Genomic DNA, 17,945 nt, shown 5'->3' with positions numbered 1-17,945 from the left:
GCACGGAAGTAATAAAAATAAAAACATATCTATCTGTCAATTCATCTATCTGCCATTGCTTATAGAAGCTTAAATATACAAAAATAGGAAGTGGTTACATAATAATAAAAAATTATTCAATGGATTAGTAAGCAGATTAACTATCATGATCAGCAGGGATATAAAAATGAGGAAATAAATATAATTTTAAGAGTAAACTGGATGCATAACTCTATAAATAAAATATATAAATTTTGGATAATGAAAACTGTCCTAAAAGGATTATAGCAGTTTTTTAAGTGGCTATTCCTGAGGGAAATAAAATAATGATTTTTATGTTCTTCTTTGTACTTGAACCTATTTCTAAATTTTCTACAATGAACATTTACTACTTTTAAAATAGCAATTAAAAAGAAGAAAGAAAATACATCCTTATCTACAAAATTCAGCATGCTTCTGCACTTCATCTATTAAGTACATTGGCCAGGCTCATGGTAAAGCCCTTGTAATCTGATTTTATCTTATCTCCCCAAGTTTATTGCTAATGAGTACCCAACTCTAATGCTCAACTCCATCCCACGTGGTTACTAGGCATGTCATGGTTCACCCAAATTCCACTCATATTCTTCCACTCAGGGCTAGAACTTTCTCTCCCAGAGTTTCTGATAATGATTTTTGGTTGTAACTATTTCAAGCCAACTTCAGATGTTCATAAGGTTCTAAGCAAAGTCTAGTAATGTGACAAAATCATTTTATACTCTAACACCAATAAATTAACAACAGTAATTCAGAAGAATGCCCCTTCTGAGAGCAAGAATCCCATCAATATTTGTTAAATGAACAAAAATAATCGTTAGCATGATCATAACAACTCCAGCAGCTAACGTTTATTGACAGCTTTCTGTTTAGAAGCAGGCTCTGTGACAAGTGCTTCACACTTTATTTATCTCATTTAATGCTCAGAACAGTCCCCCATTTCACCATTGAAAAAAACAGAGCCCCAGGTTATGCTATTTCTTGAAGGTATATAGACAGCTTGGGCCTGAGCTTCAAATACAGTTTGGGTGGATGTCAATGAGCCCTACACTACCAAATTTGTTTATGGAAAGCCTATAAGATATCATTTTGTATTTTATATATCTATTAATTAATCTAACTATCCATTTAGCTAAGTTGACATGATGTGTTGTGCTACAAAGCTTCCTTTTATATATAAAAATAGATACAAAACAATAAAAGTTTCTGCTAAATCTCCTTATATAAGTAATATGTTTACCTGTATAGGACCAGCCAATCTCTTCAACAAGTTTTCTCTGTTGTCTGTAGTATCCATTAGCCCAATCTATAAAAAAGAAAAACCAAGTAATCAGTATGCAGAAAAATATATGTCCAAAAATAAAAGATGCCCAAATTATTCATACCATAAATAGTTCTTGATTACTCCTTTCCATGTCATCTTCTCAATGTGTTCTCTCAACCTCAACCACCACCATTATATTATACACTCCAATGCCCTTGTTCTGGTAGCTAGTGTAAATTTCAGAGGGTGTGTTTAAAGGATGCTGACATTCAGGCAGAAACAAAGTATATATTTAGGTAATGAAAGAGCAGCTTAGAGGGGTTCAGCCCCAAAGAGGGACTGGAGTCAGAAGGGACAGCTTGTCATGCCTCAAAATTTTTGTTACCATTCCGTAAGTCTAATGGCTGAAATCCTATTGATTAAAGATACCTTTACATTTACAATCCAAGTTTTATCTGAAAATGCTTCTAGTGTACCCAGAGTTTATCATGCTTTCAAAATTTGCTTCCTTCCTAATGCAAAACAAAATTAGCTGCTGTCAGAAAGTAGAATTTAAATGTGCATATGTTGTTTGGGAAAAATGTTATGTCAGATAGCGTGAGTGAATTTGTCATTTGGAGGAACAGAGATGCTTGAGTTAGGTAATACAATGGGAAACTTACGGCCATAAAGATAGTCAATGTCCCATGACCCAGAGAGAGAGTCTCTAGATCTAGAACATGGGGCAAGGGATAGACAAAAGAAGATGGGTGAAAACCAGTCTTGCTCTCCATAATTCAAAATTTTGCCAGGAGCCATGCCTGCATCCAATAAATGGGAGTGTTCAGATTCATTCTCCTCCTTCCTGTACGACTGTCCCTTAATCCCTGACTGTACTAACATTCATACTTCATTTCAGCTACATTGTGGGTAAAATACATCTTTGCAGGATAGGTTTGGAACCTGATTGTGGATGGCAGAACTGTTTCTGTAGAGAAAGCTACAAATAGCTAGTTTACAAATGTACTTGTAGAACATTATTCATTCATACATTAGCACTCTGTTTATATAGTATGAAATTACTTCTTATTCTTTTTATACATTTGTTTTCTCTATTGGATGCAAATATCTCAAGGACATTTCAGAATTTATTTTTCTTTCTTCCATGTTATATACTATCTGATTATTACAACATGGTAATAAATTAGTATTTTATAAAAACTAAAAGGCAGACCAGCTATCAGAAATGCACACTTAAAATTCATAGGTTATCCAAAGCCAAAACCTACTTTGGAAAAATAAAGGTTTTGGTTGTGTTTAAATTTTTAAAAATCTATATATTAAGTAAATATTCTATTGGCTATATAACACATTTCAACATAAATCTATTTTTTACAATAGTTTTATTAAAATATAATCTACGTATCACACAATTCATCCATTAAAGTGTGCAAGTCAATGGCTTTTAGAATATTTATGAAGTTTTGTAACCATTCCTGCAAACAATTTTAGAACATTTTCATCACTCTAAAAAGAAATTCCATACCCTTAGCTGCCACCCCACACCCACGCCCATCCCCCAGCCCTAGGAAAACACTAATATTTTTGTCTATATAGATTTGACTATTCTAGACATTTCCATATAAACAGAATGATACAATACATGGCCTTTTGCGACCACCTTCTTTCATGTCACATAATGTTTTCGGGGTTTATACAGGGCACAGCACGTATCAATACATCATCCTCCTTCACTGTCCAAGAATATTCTATCATACGGTGAACAGGACAGCCTGAAAGTTCCCCTTGGTTTGACTAAACTTTAGAAAGGGTTGTTCCTGACCATAGGCCCTTGATTTCCCTTTATTACAGAATTTACTTGAGGAATATTGTAATTGTAATCCTTTTTTTTTTTTTTTTTGACAGAATCTCGCTCTGTAGCCCAGGCTGGAGTGCAATGGTGTGATCTCAGCTCACTGCAACCTCCACCTCTCGGGTTCAAGTGATTCTTCTGCCTCAGCCTCCTGAGTAACTGCGATTACAGGTGCACACCACCACGCCTGACTACTTTTTTTGAATTTTTAGTAGAGACAGGGTTTCACTATGTTGGTCAGGCTGGTCTCGAACTCCAGACCTCGTGATCCACCTGCCTTGGCCTCCCAAAGTGCTGGGATTACAGGTGTGAGCCACTGTGCCCAGCTTGTAATTCTTTCTCTATTCCTGTGAGACGTAAATCTTTTTAATAGCCACTTGGTAACTTTATAATCCAGAAATGTACCTCTCAAGGACCTGGGAACCACCTCTTTGAAAAGTAATCAACAAGAGAGACAGCACCTTTATCTTCCAGTTTAGGTGGGAGGGTAGGAGCCTAACTTCAGTGGGGCACCTTGCTCCAAGTTGTAAAAGCTACTTCTTTTCATAAATATATGAATTTATTTAGATTTATTTAGATAAATTTATTTAGATAAACTCCTATCTTTATGACAAGAGATAGTTTAGATAAAGCCAATCAGCAAATACAGATAGCTTACGGCCCTGAATGTCCTGCAGTTCTTTTCCACAAGCTCACTCCAGCACTTAAAAACCTGACCCAGTTTGCTTCATGTGTGTTGAGTTCAGACTCGGATCTAGCTTCTCTCCCCTACTGCAACAGCCTTGAATAAAGTATTACCTTCCTGTTTAACTTTGGTGCAATTTTTGTTTTGACAATTGAATATACCATATTTTATTCATCCATTCATCAAGTAATAGACACTTGTGTTGTTTCTAATTTTTGGCTATTATGAATAATGCTGTTATGAATATCCATACATAATTTTGTTTCACTTTCTACTTACAAATGAAATCTTAGGCTCACAATTTATTTTTCAAATAGGGTTGTTCCATAAAATGCTACTTATTTAAGACTAAACTGATTTAAGTTAAATTCCAGGGTCAAGAGTTTCTTTATTACAAATGAATATATACAACTAGATATTAGAAAGGGCCATAAAAGGTTACTGACTGAGACTTTTAACAGTCTAGAAAAAAGTAATTCCTATTTTAGAGATAAGAAGATTTATGCCAAAAAATGTAAGTGGTTTGTACAGGCAGCAAGTGATAAAAAATGGAAACCATAATGCGGGGTCCCTGCCTTCCACTTCATTTATCCTCCCTCAATAACAAGGATTCCTAAGAATCCTGAGCTACTGGTTACTCTCCTAAGGTGCTCCGCCTCAGCAGGAGCCTCTATAGCATGCTTGCCTTCAAGAGACACAAAATAGTGCAAAACAATACAGCAGGCTACAGGTTCATTAGCAGGAATTACTTGGACAAATAAATTATAAAGAATTGACTATATATGTGATTTAACCTGGCAATCAATTGAAATTTTCTCTGAAACTGCACTGGCCATAGGAAAAAGATTCCTTGACATTTTATATATATTTTAAATATAAATATTTTAGAAATGTAAGACATTTTTGTTACGCATTGTGGTGACTTCAGGAGATCAGATACCATGCAAAACCTGTATTTAACAAGCATTTTATTGAAAGAAATAAAACAGTAAGCTCTTGTTTTAATGATTCCTTCTAAAGGATAACAGCAAAACATCAGCAGAATTTTAGCTTTCCTTGTAGAGTTTTATCCCTACACAATGAACATTTATCCTTGGTTTTTAATTACTTACATTAAGAAAGCTTTTTCAATACAAGATTCCCAGGTGTTGGTAGCTCTCTTCAGTTCCTTTATGTATTGTTCCCTTAATTGTTACTTCAAACAATCCGTTACACATTCATATGCTAATTACATAGTGCTTGGGCGTGAGAGAGTACCCCACTTTAAAAATTCTACTTAGAGGTCTGATAGATGAGATGTGATAGCTCCAATGAACAAGAAAAAAAGAAGCTGGGTTCACTTTTTTGTTGCATTATATACTTTGAAAACCAGGAAATCCTACATAAAAAAGAATCTATTAAAGTGCTTACGCATTTTAAGATCCATTAAAATAATGAAATATAGAATTTTTTTTTTCTGTTTCTGTGGATTTCAGTTTCTTTTTAGTTTTTATATTTTGTTTCTTTCCATTTAAAATCTTTGACAAGGCTGTTATGGTGTGACTATTTTGTAGTGATAAAACTAAGAAATTTCAGGAAGTGATTGTTCACGTGATATACAAGAAAATACGTATTAGCAAATCTTTTTTAAGGTTATCTTAAAATTTGTCCTAAAAATATTCTTCATGAAGTAGCTTTCTAACCTCCTAACAAAATTGAGAGAAATTTGGTTTATATTATTTCAGATAACCTAAACATTCTCCTTTCAACCCATTCCACCTTGAACTTACCTTGAGCACTTACATATATGCAAACAGGTATATACACAAGCATATATAAAAATACATATATTTATTTAGTATATGTATTATAAAGACATATTTCTTCATTTCTGTTTACACTTATGTAAAGGAAATCAAAGTTTTGTTTTCCTTGATAACTCCCTGTCAAGGAAACCATTTTTTCTCAAAATTTTTAACCTCCCCCACCAAGTTAAAATCAGGGTGCTCATTTTCTACTAAAAAAAAAACATTATAAATATTTTGAATTCTAAGAATGCTTCTGATTGTGGCCTTACCCTAAAGAAAATCTGTTTCATGTTGATTAACAATTTATCAACTGCATTCTACTAAAAATTCCAGCAGCAGTGCTGCTAATGCTGACGTCAGCATTAGCGCTAGAATGCTGACAATGTCAGCAGTGCTCTGACAAAATACACACACAAACACATATACACATGTTATTGCCATAAGTGGCCAAAATATTACTATAATAGGGAGAAATACAGTGCTTCTAAGAAAAATAACTTTCAGATAGAAAATAATCACAGACCTAAGTTTGAATTCTAGGATTTCATATCTCTTAAAGTGAATTTGTCCAAGGTAGATGATACTTCTTGCATATTTCACATCCTTTAAAGAAGTTACTAAAGAATTTCCGAGGACATAAAAAGGAGATCAGTTGGTAGCAGAAGTCTAGAAATGTGGCAAAGAAATGATAGAATTAGAGATGAACCATTAAAGACCTTGAAGAAGACTGACAAAGAAGAGACCTGAGAAAAGGGACTGAATGTTCCAGGTAGAAGAAAAGGCATGAGGATCAAGAAGTGAGAAATCACAGAACTCAAGATTTGAGAGGTCAGGGAGCGCTCATGTAGGATCTTCATAGATCACTAGGAACTTATTTTTGTTGACAGATCACAATCCATCTTCACACTTTTAACTTTCATCCTACTCTCTCTTCTTACCTAGATTTCTTTTAAAAGTGAGGAGGTAGTCTACTGAGTTGACTGAATGGCATTGAATGTATTTCATATGTTGCATATATTTTGAGGAAATATTTCAAAGAAGAGTAAGAAATAATCCAAAAAATGTTTTAACTGAAATGAAAGGGTTGGATGTGTGCTTGTGAAGAAAGATAGGTGGTTTGTGAAGGCTTGAAGGACTTAGAACCTTCTGGAGATTGTACACTGTCATCAGAGTGGTTATCATCCACTAAAGAATTTGAAGCAAGACATGCTTAAGACTGAAGTGGCATCGATAAAAAACGGTTGATAGTGACAGCAGTCACAATCATCTGTCACTGGAAACAAAATAAGTCTTTTCTCTGAGAATAAAATAAAAAATAGGAATCCTTTAAGAAAAGAATCAACTTTTTTTTTTTGAGGCGGAGTCCCGCTCTGTCACCCAGGCTGGAGTGCAGCGGCATGATCTTGGCTTACTGCAACCTCTGTACCTCACCCCACGCCTACGCCCTGGGTTCAAGTAATTCTTCTGCCTCAGCCTCCCGAGTAGCTGGGATTACAGGCATGCACTACCATGCCCAGCTAATTTTTTTATTTTTATTAGAGACAGGGTTTCACCATGTTGGCCAGGCTGGTCTCGAACATCTGACCTCAAGTGATCTGCCCGCCTTGGCATCCCAAAATGTTGGGATTACAAGCATGAGCCACCGTGCCCAGCCAGAATCAACTTTTGATTAAAGAACACCTATGAACACATCACCTGGTTATTAAATACTTTGTATCTTCAGATGTTCTATTATTGTTGTCTTTCTCCATTTGATAAGAAAGCTGAGTTTATGACCCAAATGATCTAACCCAAAACCTTGATTTGCTAAGATAAACTTTCCAAGTAAAATTAAATTTGCCCACGAGTACAGAGTCTACAAAATTATACATGACAAATTTTCTCTGTGGATCTTCCTGTCATTCAATGTTAAGGATTGGCTTGCTGTGAAGTTAAATTATCATACAGCCTATCTTTACCCATCTGGAATTTAAACTTTTATTCAGTATACATGCAACGACATTTATGCAACCTAATTTAGCTAATTATGGTAATTCAGATAGTATGGTTTGTTTAGGCTATAGTACCAGTTCAAACATTGCACTTACTGTTAACCACTTCAGGTGTAACCAAAAGACCTAAAAAATACCACTTTTTATAGTATATATATCAAGCCATTTGTTTTCCAATTTCAACTACCTTCCAGTGTTAGGAAGCAGAGTTTTGGTTTCCTCCTCTCTTCAAAAGCTTCAAAATAAAAGTACTTTCGAATGTCTCAAAACTTAAATAGCAACTTTATGCAAAATAAGAGGATATTTTAATTTATATCATTAAAAAGAGGTAATTCTGGAAAAACATGAGTTATAAGAGTCCAGGTAACCTCTTTATTTAAGAATAAGTTTAAAGAGATAAAAAGTAGATGCCTGAGGCACTATATAACCAAAATGGTAAAATCATTAAAGGAGATGGAAAGTTTGAACATAAGGATAATGGAAAAGAACAAAGGGAGTCATTTCTTACATATGCTTATTTTGGTAGTGAGACATCCAATTAAATGCATATGTCTCACAGGACCAAGGAGAGGCTCAAAGGTGAGCAATTAGATTTTATTGTTTCTTAGACACTGGACATGCTTTCAGAGAGAGAATTTCTATGTTGGTAATTTGTTTACTATTCAAACTTTTCAATGAAAGCTCAAAATATTCACAGGCTAATCTTGATAAGTAGTTAGTATATCTTCCTATACTTAGATGCATTTAAGCTAATGTAATTTATCTATATTTCTAAAGTTGAGTTATTTTTGTTAAAACATATTAATAATTTTGATCTTTATGACATAATAATGCATGCCTATTTCAAATAAATTAGAAAAAATACAGGTAGGCAAAAATACTTTAAAAATCACTTGTAATCCTATGTCCTATAAATAACTGCTATTAACAGTTTTGCACATGCACGTATGTTTCTCTAGATGTTATATATTTATATATAATAAATTTGGACTTTACTTAAATTCAATGACACTATCTGGTAACCTATTTCTTTACATGATAATGAATCACTGACATATTCTCAATTTAATAAATATTATTTTACAGCATCATAACAGTTCACTTAAAGCATTCTCTACTTTTTGGATACTAAAATTAAAAGTTGACAATGTCAGAAGATTTATTTCTTGAGCTTAAGTGATATGCATGAGGATAGCTTCTATTAAACTAGCTTTGCTTGAGCTTCGGGTATAAAATAAAATCTGTGGATGAAGTACCACATTTTTTTCCTGTCAACCTTCTATAATATCAACAAAACACTAAGCACAAACTCATTGTTACTGTACTACAATCATTATAGTTACCTAGTTTTATGTCTATAACTAACAGTGAATTTGCTCCACCATAAGAGAAAAACTCAATGTTGACTGCTCAGTGATAATGGGAACAGAGACAGAAATATCAACCTATGTACAAATAACAATTAAAGGAACGAGCTAAAAATAGTATTAAAAGTGAGATGAGAACTCAATCTGTGTAAGAAAAAGTATATAAAAGGGAGTAGAAAACACAACTCATCAAATGACAAAAATAATGTGTTATTATATTTATGCATTGTTATTATATGCTATTATCTTATCATAATAGTATTATTTAGCAGTGATAAGATTGCTGTTTTGAAATCTTATGCCGACGTACTTTCACTGAAATCTGACGCAGAGCAAGAACATCTGCCGTGCCCCTTTCTGATTGGGGTCGCTCAGGAAGTTCTGGACAACTGGCACACTCAAATAACCAATTAGAGGATACAATGGGATTCCATTCACATTTACCATGAAAAGCACAAAACACCAAGTGAGTTCATAAAGGAACAAAAATATGAACTATTTTTAATATAAAAGAAAATGTGAATAAATGAAGAGATCTACTACATTCCTCAATGGAAACAGTGAATTTGGGGAAGTTGTGATTTTTTTTTTCCATATTAATAAATAGGTCAAATCTCACTAGGATGTTTCTAACTGGAGAAATTTTTTGAAAATTTATATAGAATAATAAATGGAGAGTAATAATTGACTAGAACATTTAGAAAAAGTGTGAATTAATAAAGGCTTGGTTAATCAATTACCAAAAAAAATGAATTGATAGGCAGATCAATAGAAAAAAGCAAACAGCACTAACATAGAACCTACTATAGATGCAAATTTAATATATGATAAAGGAAACATCACAATTAGATAAGGAAAAGTATGAAGGTTCAAAGGTTGGGAACACTATTTGTGAAAAAAATTAAATTGTACTTGACACATACATAAAAATAAATTACAAGTGGAATAAAGAATGTTTTTAAAAAGATGCATAAAAACTATTTACAAAGTCAACATTAAATTAATCATAAGATGGGGGATGCATTTCTATGTATGAAGAAAATGATATTATGAAGAAACATTTATAGCTTTGATTATATAGCATTTAAAACTTGTATAGAGAAATGTATAATGAAATACAAATTGTAAAATTAAGCTATTGATAAATGTTAAAATACATTAAACAAATATTACAATATATTCCACACATACAAAATTATTACAAATCAATAAGGGCAAAATATGAGCACAGAAGTTTTAAGAATGCAAATACATTTAATACATTTATAAAGAACTGTGAGACTTTACTGGTATCAAAGAAACAGAAACTAAAATAACATGAAGACAGCAGTTTTCCAGCTAACCAGTTGTCAAAGGTTTATTATTACTTTTTAAATATTCAATGATGATCCAGAAATCTTGAGATGTTTCTTTATATACAGGTAGAAGAATGAACTACTATAAACTTTCTGGGAAGTGAGTTGACAAGGGTTATCAAGATCCTTAAAACTCTTCATATCTTGGACACAATAATTCTATTCCAAAGAACATATTTTAAAAGATTAACAGAGATTAACATGATGTACCAAGATGTTTACAACATTGAAAATAATGGTAAATAACTATAAAATATTTTAATATACAAAAAGTGGGGGAAGTTTAAATAAATTACATAAGGTTCCTAATATGAAATGACACAAAGCCATTATATTTTCAAACATATTTATTGATTTTTTTAAATATACATGATATAAAACATCACCACTTATGATACGATTTTATAAATAGTAATATATACAGAAATGTAAATTTCTTTATGTGGTGCCATTGGGAGTGATTTTTATTTTTCATATGTTCTTATGTTTTCCAAATATTTGATGAGTTTTTGTTAAATATTTAAAAAATATAATTTAAAGTGTCTATGCACTTTAAAGAATGTCTGAAAGAATGTCTCTGATTCTATAACTAGATAAATTAAAGATAAATATGTAAATATGCTTTAAGACTGTAATAAAACATTTGAAATCCATTTTAAAATCTTCTTCCAAGAGACTGCATGATAGAGACAGCATTAACAGCATTTTAAAGTTAAGCTTATGAAATAATAGCCAAGTTGACACATAGTAGGCAAGTTAAGTACTTCAGCTACCAAGATAATGAAAAACAAGAACCACAGCAAAACAGGAAATGGAACAAACTCACAGATCATCTTATTGGCCATGATGATCAGATGCACTGGGTCTGCTGCATTTTGTGGGTAAACCTTGAAATAGTCTTATTTTAATTTTTATCTTATTTGTAAAACAGCACATTTTGCTTAGATAAAATTAAACCCAAATGTCACTGTCTATCCATTAAGCAGGACAATCTGGCAGCTTTATGTGTTAACAACCTGTTCTGAAATAGGTGTGGGTCATGTTAAAGTTGCTGCCAGGATGCTGACTGATTCACTGTGTGGTTATGTCTGGACAAGGCAGAGTTTCTTGACTCCTTTCCCACTGTATTGACTGAAAATTCATTTTTGGCATGAATTCCTTTTTTTTTTTTTTTAACTGGTCTAGAAATAAGAAACCTTTATTCCCAAGAAGCATATTTACTATAATAAATTGATAATTTTTCAATGGATCTTTAATGATTTAAGACATTTCCAATTTGCCAGTATCTTTTATAAGCCACTTGCTATTGCTCATTAAAACTACTTAAGCTTGGACAATATTGCAAAAAGAAATCAGGATGAGCAAGGGAGATCTGACTAATCTTAATTATAAACACATATATTTTTTATGCCTCTTTTCACTTTATTCTTAAGATCGGAATCTTACATTCCGCCTTTAAGTGATGACCTTGGACAAGTCACATCTCTTTGCTTGTGTTTCCACAATTTAAAAATAGGGGTATATATCTCTTTAAGTGATGACCTTGGTCAAGTCACATCTCTTTGCTTGTGTTTCCACAATTTAAAAATAGGGGTATATATCTCTTTAAGTGATGACCTTGGTCAAGTCACATCTCTTTGCTTGTATTTCCACAACTTAAAAATAGGGGTATATATCTCCTGTTTACTTACAATGATACTGTAACAAGAGATAGGGCATGTGTAAAACCATTTTGAACTCTGTAAAAAATGTGCTTATAACTACACTTACCATTTCCTGAATTTTATTTTTCAGGCATTTGGGTTTTTTCTTTCAACAGGGAAGCAATTTTGTTTTAAATGCAACAGCAATGTGACATTTATCTAATCTCATCTAATGTGCATGGCATGTTTTTGTTGTCATAAATTATTCACTTGTTTTCTGATGCTATCTGATTCTTAGTCTGAAGTGCTCTTTAGTTTTAAGGGTAAGTATGGACACACTGCGCATTGAAAATACAAATCCTGATATTCGAGGGTGAATCGTTTCCCTAGAGAACAATGTGAACACTGAAAAACAAAATATTTAATTTAAATCAAACTTAAGGAACTACCCTTATGTAATCTAATTATGTCTTTGTATTGTACAGAGGCAAAGTCTTGCTCTGTCGCCTAGGCTGGAATGCAGTGGTGCGATCCATCTTCGCTCACTGCAACCTCTACCACCCTGGTTCAAGCAATTATCCTGCCTCAGCCTCCCAAGTACCTGGGATTACAGGCACCCACCACCAAGTCTGTCTAAGTTTTGTATTTTTAGTAGAGATGGCGTTTCACCATGTTGGCCAGGCTGACCTCAAGCGACCTCAAGTGATCCACCCACCTCAGTTTCCCAAAGTGCTGGGATTACAGGAGTGATCCACTGCACCCGGCCTGTATTGTAAACTGAATACATTTTTTAAAGCAAAATTTTTCAGAATACTTTCCTTGTTTCAGAAAAGACTTAAGGCAGCTTAAGATCACTATTTATTTAAAAGCTTACATTGTTTACATTTTGAAGAGTTCTTCATTTTAGAACCACTTTCTCCACTAGCAATTTAAAAAAATTAAACACTTTGATGACATCTCTAATTAGTAGGCTTTTAATTGTTAATGAGCACCTAGCTATATTCATCACTGATTTTGCTCATAACTGTACAAAAAAGATTACATCTACTGCTTTATCGGTACATAAAAATCTTTCATTGCCAGTAGACTATGAAGTGATAATTACTAGTTATCATTTTATTTCCTTATATTGCAAAGTTTATTTGAAGTGAGCGGAAACTGTGCAAATCCCATTGTCTCAATTAGTACAGCTTAAGTACGGTCTAGCTGGCTAGCAGAATCATTTTATTGGCTTCACATTCCTCTGCTGGATACTTTTAGTCCCCATCTCATGCCTCTACTCTTTGCCTAACATCTCACTTGTACTTCCTTTTCTTTCTCACTTTAATAGTTGTATTCTCCATGGAACCTGGTGTCTCCACAATGCCCATTCTGTGAATCCCCAAAGTCAGGCCTTAAGGAGAGGGGATTCACTTCAACCACCAATCACAACATGCTTATCTTCAAGTCTTGTAATTGGTGACCTATGTTGGCCAATGACAGCACTGGGTCTTACTGGCCCACTGCTGCAACAGCATTTCCCAAATTTTGCCTGAAATTTGAATGCACTCTGCAGTGGCAGATGCTCAAAGATGCTCATTAGGTTGCCTAGATTACAAAGGTTTATTGCACTCAGAGGAACAACATTTAAAAAGCATTCCTGTTCAGTACATAATTAATAGTCTTGGAGAATACATCCCATTAGTTACTTTTTATACACAATTACAAATTGTTGGCCAGGGGTTAGATATTATTTATTTTGGAATAGTTAACTCATTTGGAACAAACATGTTTTCTCTCCAGGTTTACTGTTCTGTTTGTGAGGATGTCAAGAGACTGAACAAGTTAATGTAGTGTTTTTGGCCAGGACTCTGCTGGCATTTTGCCCCGGACTTACTAGGCCACTGGGACACCTAGAGATAATTAACATACTCCTGCACTGTCTAATGTGATAATGGTAACGGTTAAATAAAAATGAACATTTTTTTTTTTTTGAGATGGAGTCTCACTCTGTTGCCAGGCTGGAGTGCAGTGGCGCGATCTCGGCTCACTGCAACCTCCGCCTCCCAGGTTCAAGTGATTCTCCTGCCTCGGACTTCCAAGTAGCTGGGACTATAGGCGCACACCATGACGCCCAGTTAATTTTTGTATTTTTAGTAGAGACGGGGTTTTACCATGTTGGCCAGGATGGTCTCGATCTCTTGACTTCATGATCTGCCCGCCTCGGCCTCCCAAAGTGCTGGGATTACAGGCATGAGCCACTGCGCCCGGCCAAAAAAGAGCATCTTAAAACAGACCACAGGTAGCATCATTGCACATCAAAGGAGCTAGCTCTGTGGGCAAGTCAGTGTTTCTCTCTAAGTCTAGGAAAAAGAAAAAAGTGTTTTTATGAAAGGATTTACACCTTGGAATTTACATATCATATAACACAAAGACAAAGATATTGAAATGTAACCTATGTTTTCCTTAATAGATTTTTTAGCATCTAAGTGATCACACCTTTCTGAAGTTTATAGTTCTGCCATTAATTTCATTAATGGCAAATATTATTTTGACAGCAGATGTTTATCAGGTAAGCTATTATAGCTCTAGCCAAGGATACACTGATTTAACCTTGGAAATAAGATCACATAATATGCATTTTGTGTTCAAGCGGATCACAAACTAGAGTATAATGCCTAAAGTTCTTTAATACGTCATTCAAGTTCATTGGCAAATTAAGAAAATAGTGATGGCTGAAATACAATTTATTTTAAACTACTTTGTTTTTTAACTTCAGAAATGGCTTACAGAAACTGCCAACTCCTACCATTTTAAATGATATGCACCTCTAACTAACTTAAATGTCTTGCTTCACATACTATTTAAATGAAATGAATGTTTCTTGTGAGGATAAAATTCCCAGAAGCCTCTCCGGTCTCAGAGCAAGGGGCATTAGTAGGCAAAGAAGTTCTGCATTTCCCAAGAGGACCTCCACCAGACCCCTTGAGGCTACGCACTCATTTCCTACCTGAACCTCCCAAGTAATACAGTGGGTGGAGAATGTGCTGCTCCCTCCTGATCAGGGAGTGTCTGGTGATTTGGGATGGCGATCCATTCCAAGGAATCATGATAATACCATCAGCCTGACACAGCTTTCTCATCTCACACAAAGCTCCTGTCATTCAGAAGTATGTGTGCAGTATATGGCGGTGCTCTAGTGGGTCTTGATTATCAGGGAGAAAGACTATCCCCATCTCCCTGACACATCCAAAAAGAATTGAAGCAGTTTTCTAAGCCCTTCATGTAATTTTGCCCTCGTTTCCAGTCCCCCAAATTACTTACGGGAAACTTAACAGTAATTGTAGACGTAACAAGAAAACCTTGGAAACTTTTCACATGTAATGTCAGCATGGTGCCTGGCACATGAGTGAATAAATGAAAGTTACACATCTTACATCATGTTCAGTTCTGTAGTTAGGAGAGGTATAGGTAGAGCAAGTATCCAGTAAAAACCCTCAAGAAGAAAAGGCATTGAGGATATTATTTCACGGTCTTCAACAATCCCATTATGATGTTACTTTAACTACATTTTTTACAATTTTGGTCTTTAAAATACCATGGACCACCAAGGATATTTCAACAAAATAAGATTAATAGATGATTTATGATTTTAATGAACTTGATTCTTTAAATTCAAGGCACGTCCCAAGGATTTTTCACAAAAACAATTGATCCTTTTCATGGCTTAATGCCACTGTAACTTCCTCCACACAGCTAGCGATTGCCATGGACACACACTCGGACGCCTTTCATTCTCTCCAGGTCTCCAGAAGTTTACGTTTCAGGACAAAAAGAAAGAGCAGAGGAATCTTTTCTATACATAAAGCTTACTTGGGACCTTAAACAATATGCACCTTTGTAATACAAATTAGTACCAGAAATTTATAGTAGGCTAAAACATTACTTCCACACCAATTAAAAAAAGAAGTAATGTTTTAAAAATCCAGAAAATATCAAGTAATCATAAACCAGTGATTTAAGACAGTGGTAAACACCTATAATTTCACAGAGGTGTAGCAACCCACAGCTAAAAAGAGAAATGTCTGGTTTCTGTTTCTTTCTTTTATGTATTTATTTAGAGACAGGGTTTCACCATGTTGCCCAGGCTGCTCTTGAACTCCTGGGTTCAAGGGATCCGCTCGCCTCGGCTTCCAAAAGTGCTCAGATCAGAGGCGTGAGCCACCACTCCAGGCCAGGTTTCTGTTTCTTTTAAATAGGTGCTATACACAGAGGTAAAAAGGATAAGTTATGCAATTAAAAAATGAATACAGACTGTGTAGCTGGATAATTCTAGGCAACAGTTCCAGTTTTTTCCTGGGAATTAAGTTAGACAGTTTTTGTCTGAACTGTATTAATGATTTTCTGAATTCTTTATTTAATACATATGTGTGAATAAATTGAGAATTCTTTTGGTTGTATAATAATTTGAAATTTCACTCAGTCTTATTCTATTTTACTGTCAATACTCAATGGAAAAGAAATGAGAGAAAACTTTCTCCCATACCTCCTAAGGTAAGATAATTTTTTAAATCTTTTCATAAGAAACCCCAAGATAAACTTCCATATTGTGGACCGTCTCTGTGTCAATTTGTAATATTTATAAAACTAGCACAGGTTAAATGCAGCGTCATTTTATCAACTACCTATTTGCTGAATAAACCAATTAATTCAATGACTGTAAACACACAAGAAGGGCCAAATTAATAAAACATCCGGATACCTTATTTATTCCATGCACCTTGCTGGTGCTACAGATGAAAACTTTCTGAGGTCAGTTCCCCTAATGCAAAGCTTCTCAAACTATTTCATATCATGTCTCAATTAGAAAGTGATAATGTTTTTTGTGCCTTGGAATAACACATAAGAGCTGAGCGGATGAATATTTGGCACACATGTAATTCACGACTGGCACCATAGCACACTGTGTGGGAAGCCTTGCCACCCTCAAGCACCTGGTCTCAGGGCCTTTGCTCAGCCATTTCTCCAACTGGGTATCTCTACTTTCTCCTTTCTCTGCCTCCTCACTCAATCGCAAGCCTTCTCATGCATCATATGGTATCTTAATACCATTTCTTTAACTTTTACGGTCTTTCTCACAATTATAATTGAGTAATACTTTTTTTATATTTGTTTACTGTGTCATGAAGGCATGAACTGCTTGAGAATTCAAAATGTGCCTATCTTGCTCCCTGCTGCATATTCAACACCTAACCTAGGCAAACGTGCTCTGTAAATATTCATTACATGAATAAACGACAAATTTAGGATTTATGATCTCAGAGGAATGTTCCCTGCCACCCATAATTCATTTACCCGTCTCTGTTCCCCAACCTTTTTCAGATCAGTGACTGCTAAATCCTTCCTTTTATGATCAGGAGCAGACTGAACATTCTGTTCTCACCAAGAAAACAGAAAACGGGAAATTTTGCAAGTTCCCTCCTCTTCACCTTTTAACTAACTTCTATTTTCATCACCGTCTTTCTCATTGCATCTCATAGAGACAGATGCCACCACTCTTTTCCCATCCTCCTACCTTCTCCAGGATTTTCTGGACTTCAATCTCTCCTTCTTCACTGAACTGTTCTTTTAAGCCCCTGTAACATACTTAAGCACTGCTACCCTAAAAATTCCCCTTCCCTTAGTCTCACCCCCTTCTTTACCAAATGCACTAAGCATCTGTATTTCCATACATTTTTCAAATGGCAGCTGTCATATTTCAATGAACATACACCTGTATGTCTCTCTTCTGTCTATGGATTACTTTAAGAGCAGAAACTAGTACACCCTTAGATCCTCTATATCATAGTATCAGGCACAGAATAAGTGCTCATGAATATTTAACACAATGAATAAAAAGAGATTCCTGGATACAGAATGAGTGCAAAGCAGGGCTAAACACATTATCAACTTCATAACCATCTCTTATATTGTGTTTCCCATACTTGGCTGCTATCAAAGAACAGTG

At 34.6% G+C, this 17,945-nt stretch overlaps 1 protein-coding gene across 4 annotated transcripts in view; it reads right to left on the bottom strand.

The window, feature by feature from the left end:
- PTPRZ1 (protein tyrosine phosphatase receptor type Z1) overlaps positions 1–17,945 on the bottom strand; it is a 187,542-nt gene that overhangs the window by 130,425 nt on the left and 39,172 nt on the right. For all 4 annotated transcript variants that reach the window (XM_009243178.3, XM_054559718.1, XM_002818377.4 and 1 more), the window contains exon 2: positions 1,256–1,321. In XM_009243178.3, coding sequence (XP_009241453.3) covers positions 1,256–1,321 — 66 coding nt within the window. The remainder of the gene's footprint in view (positions 1–1,255; positions 1,322–17,945) is intronic.

This window comes from Pongo abelii, chromosome 6 (assembly GCF_028885655.2).
Source record: "Pongo abelii isolate AG06213 chromosome 6, NHGRI_mPonAbe1-v2.0_pri, whole genome shotgun sequence".
Lineage (NCBI taxonomy): Eukaryota > Metazoa > Chordata > Mammalia > Primates > Hominidae > Pongo > Pongo abelii.
The sequence above is the reverse complement of the archived record's forward strand: the minus strand, read 5'-3'. Positions and strand labels throughout refer to the sequence as shown.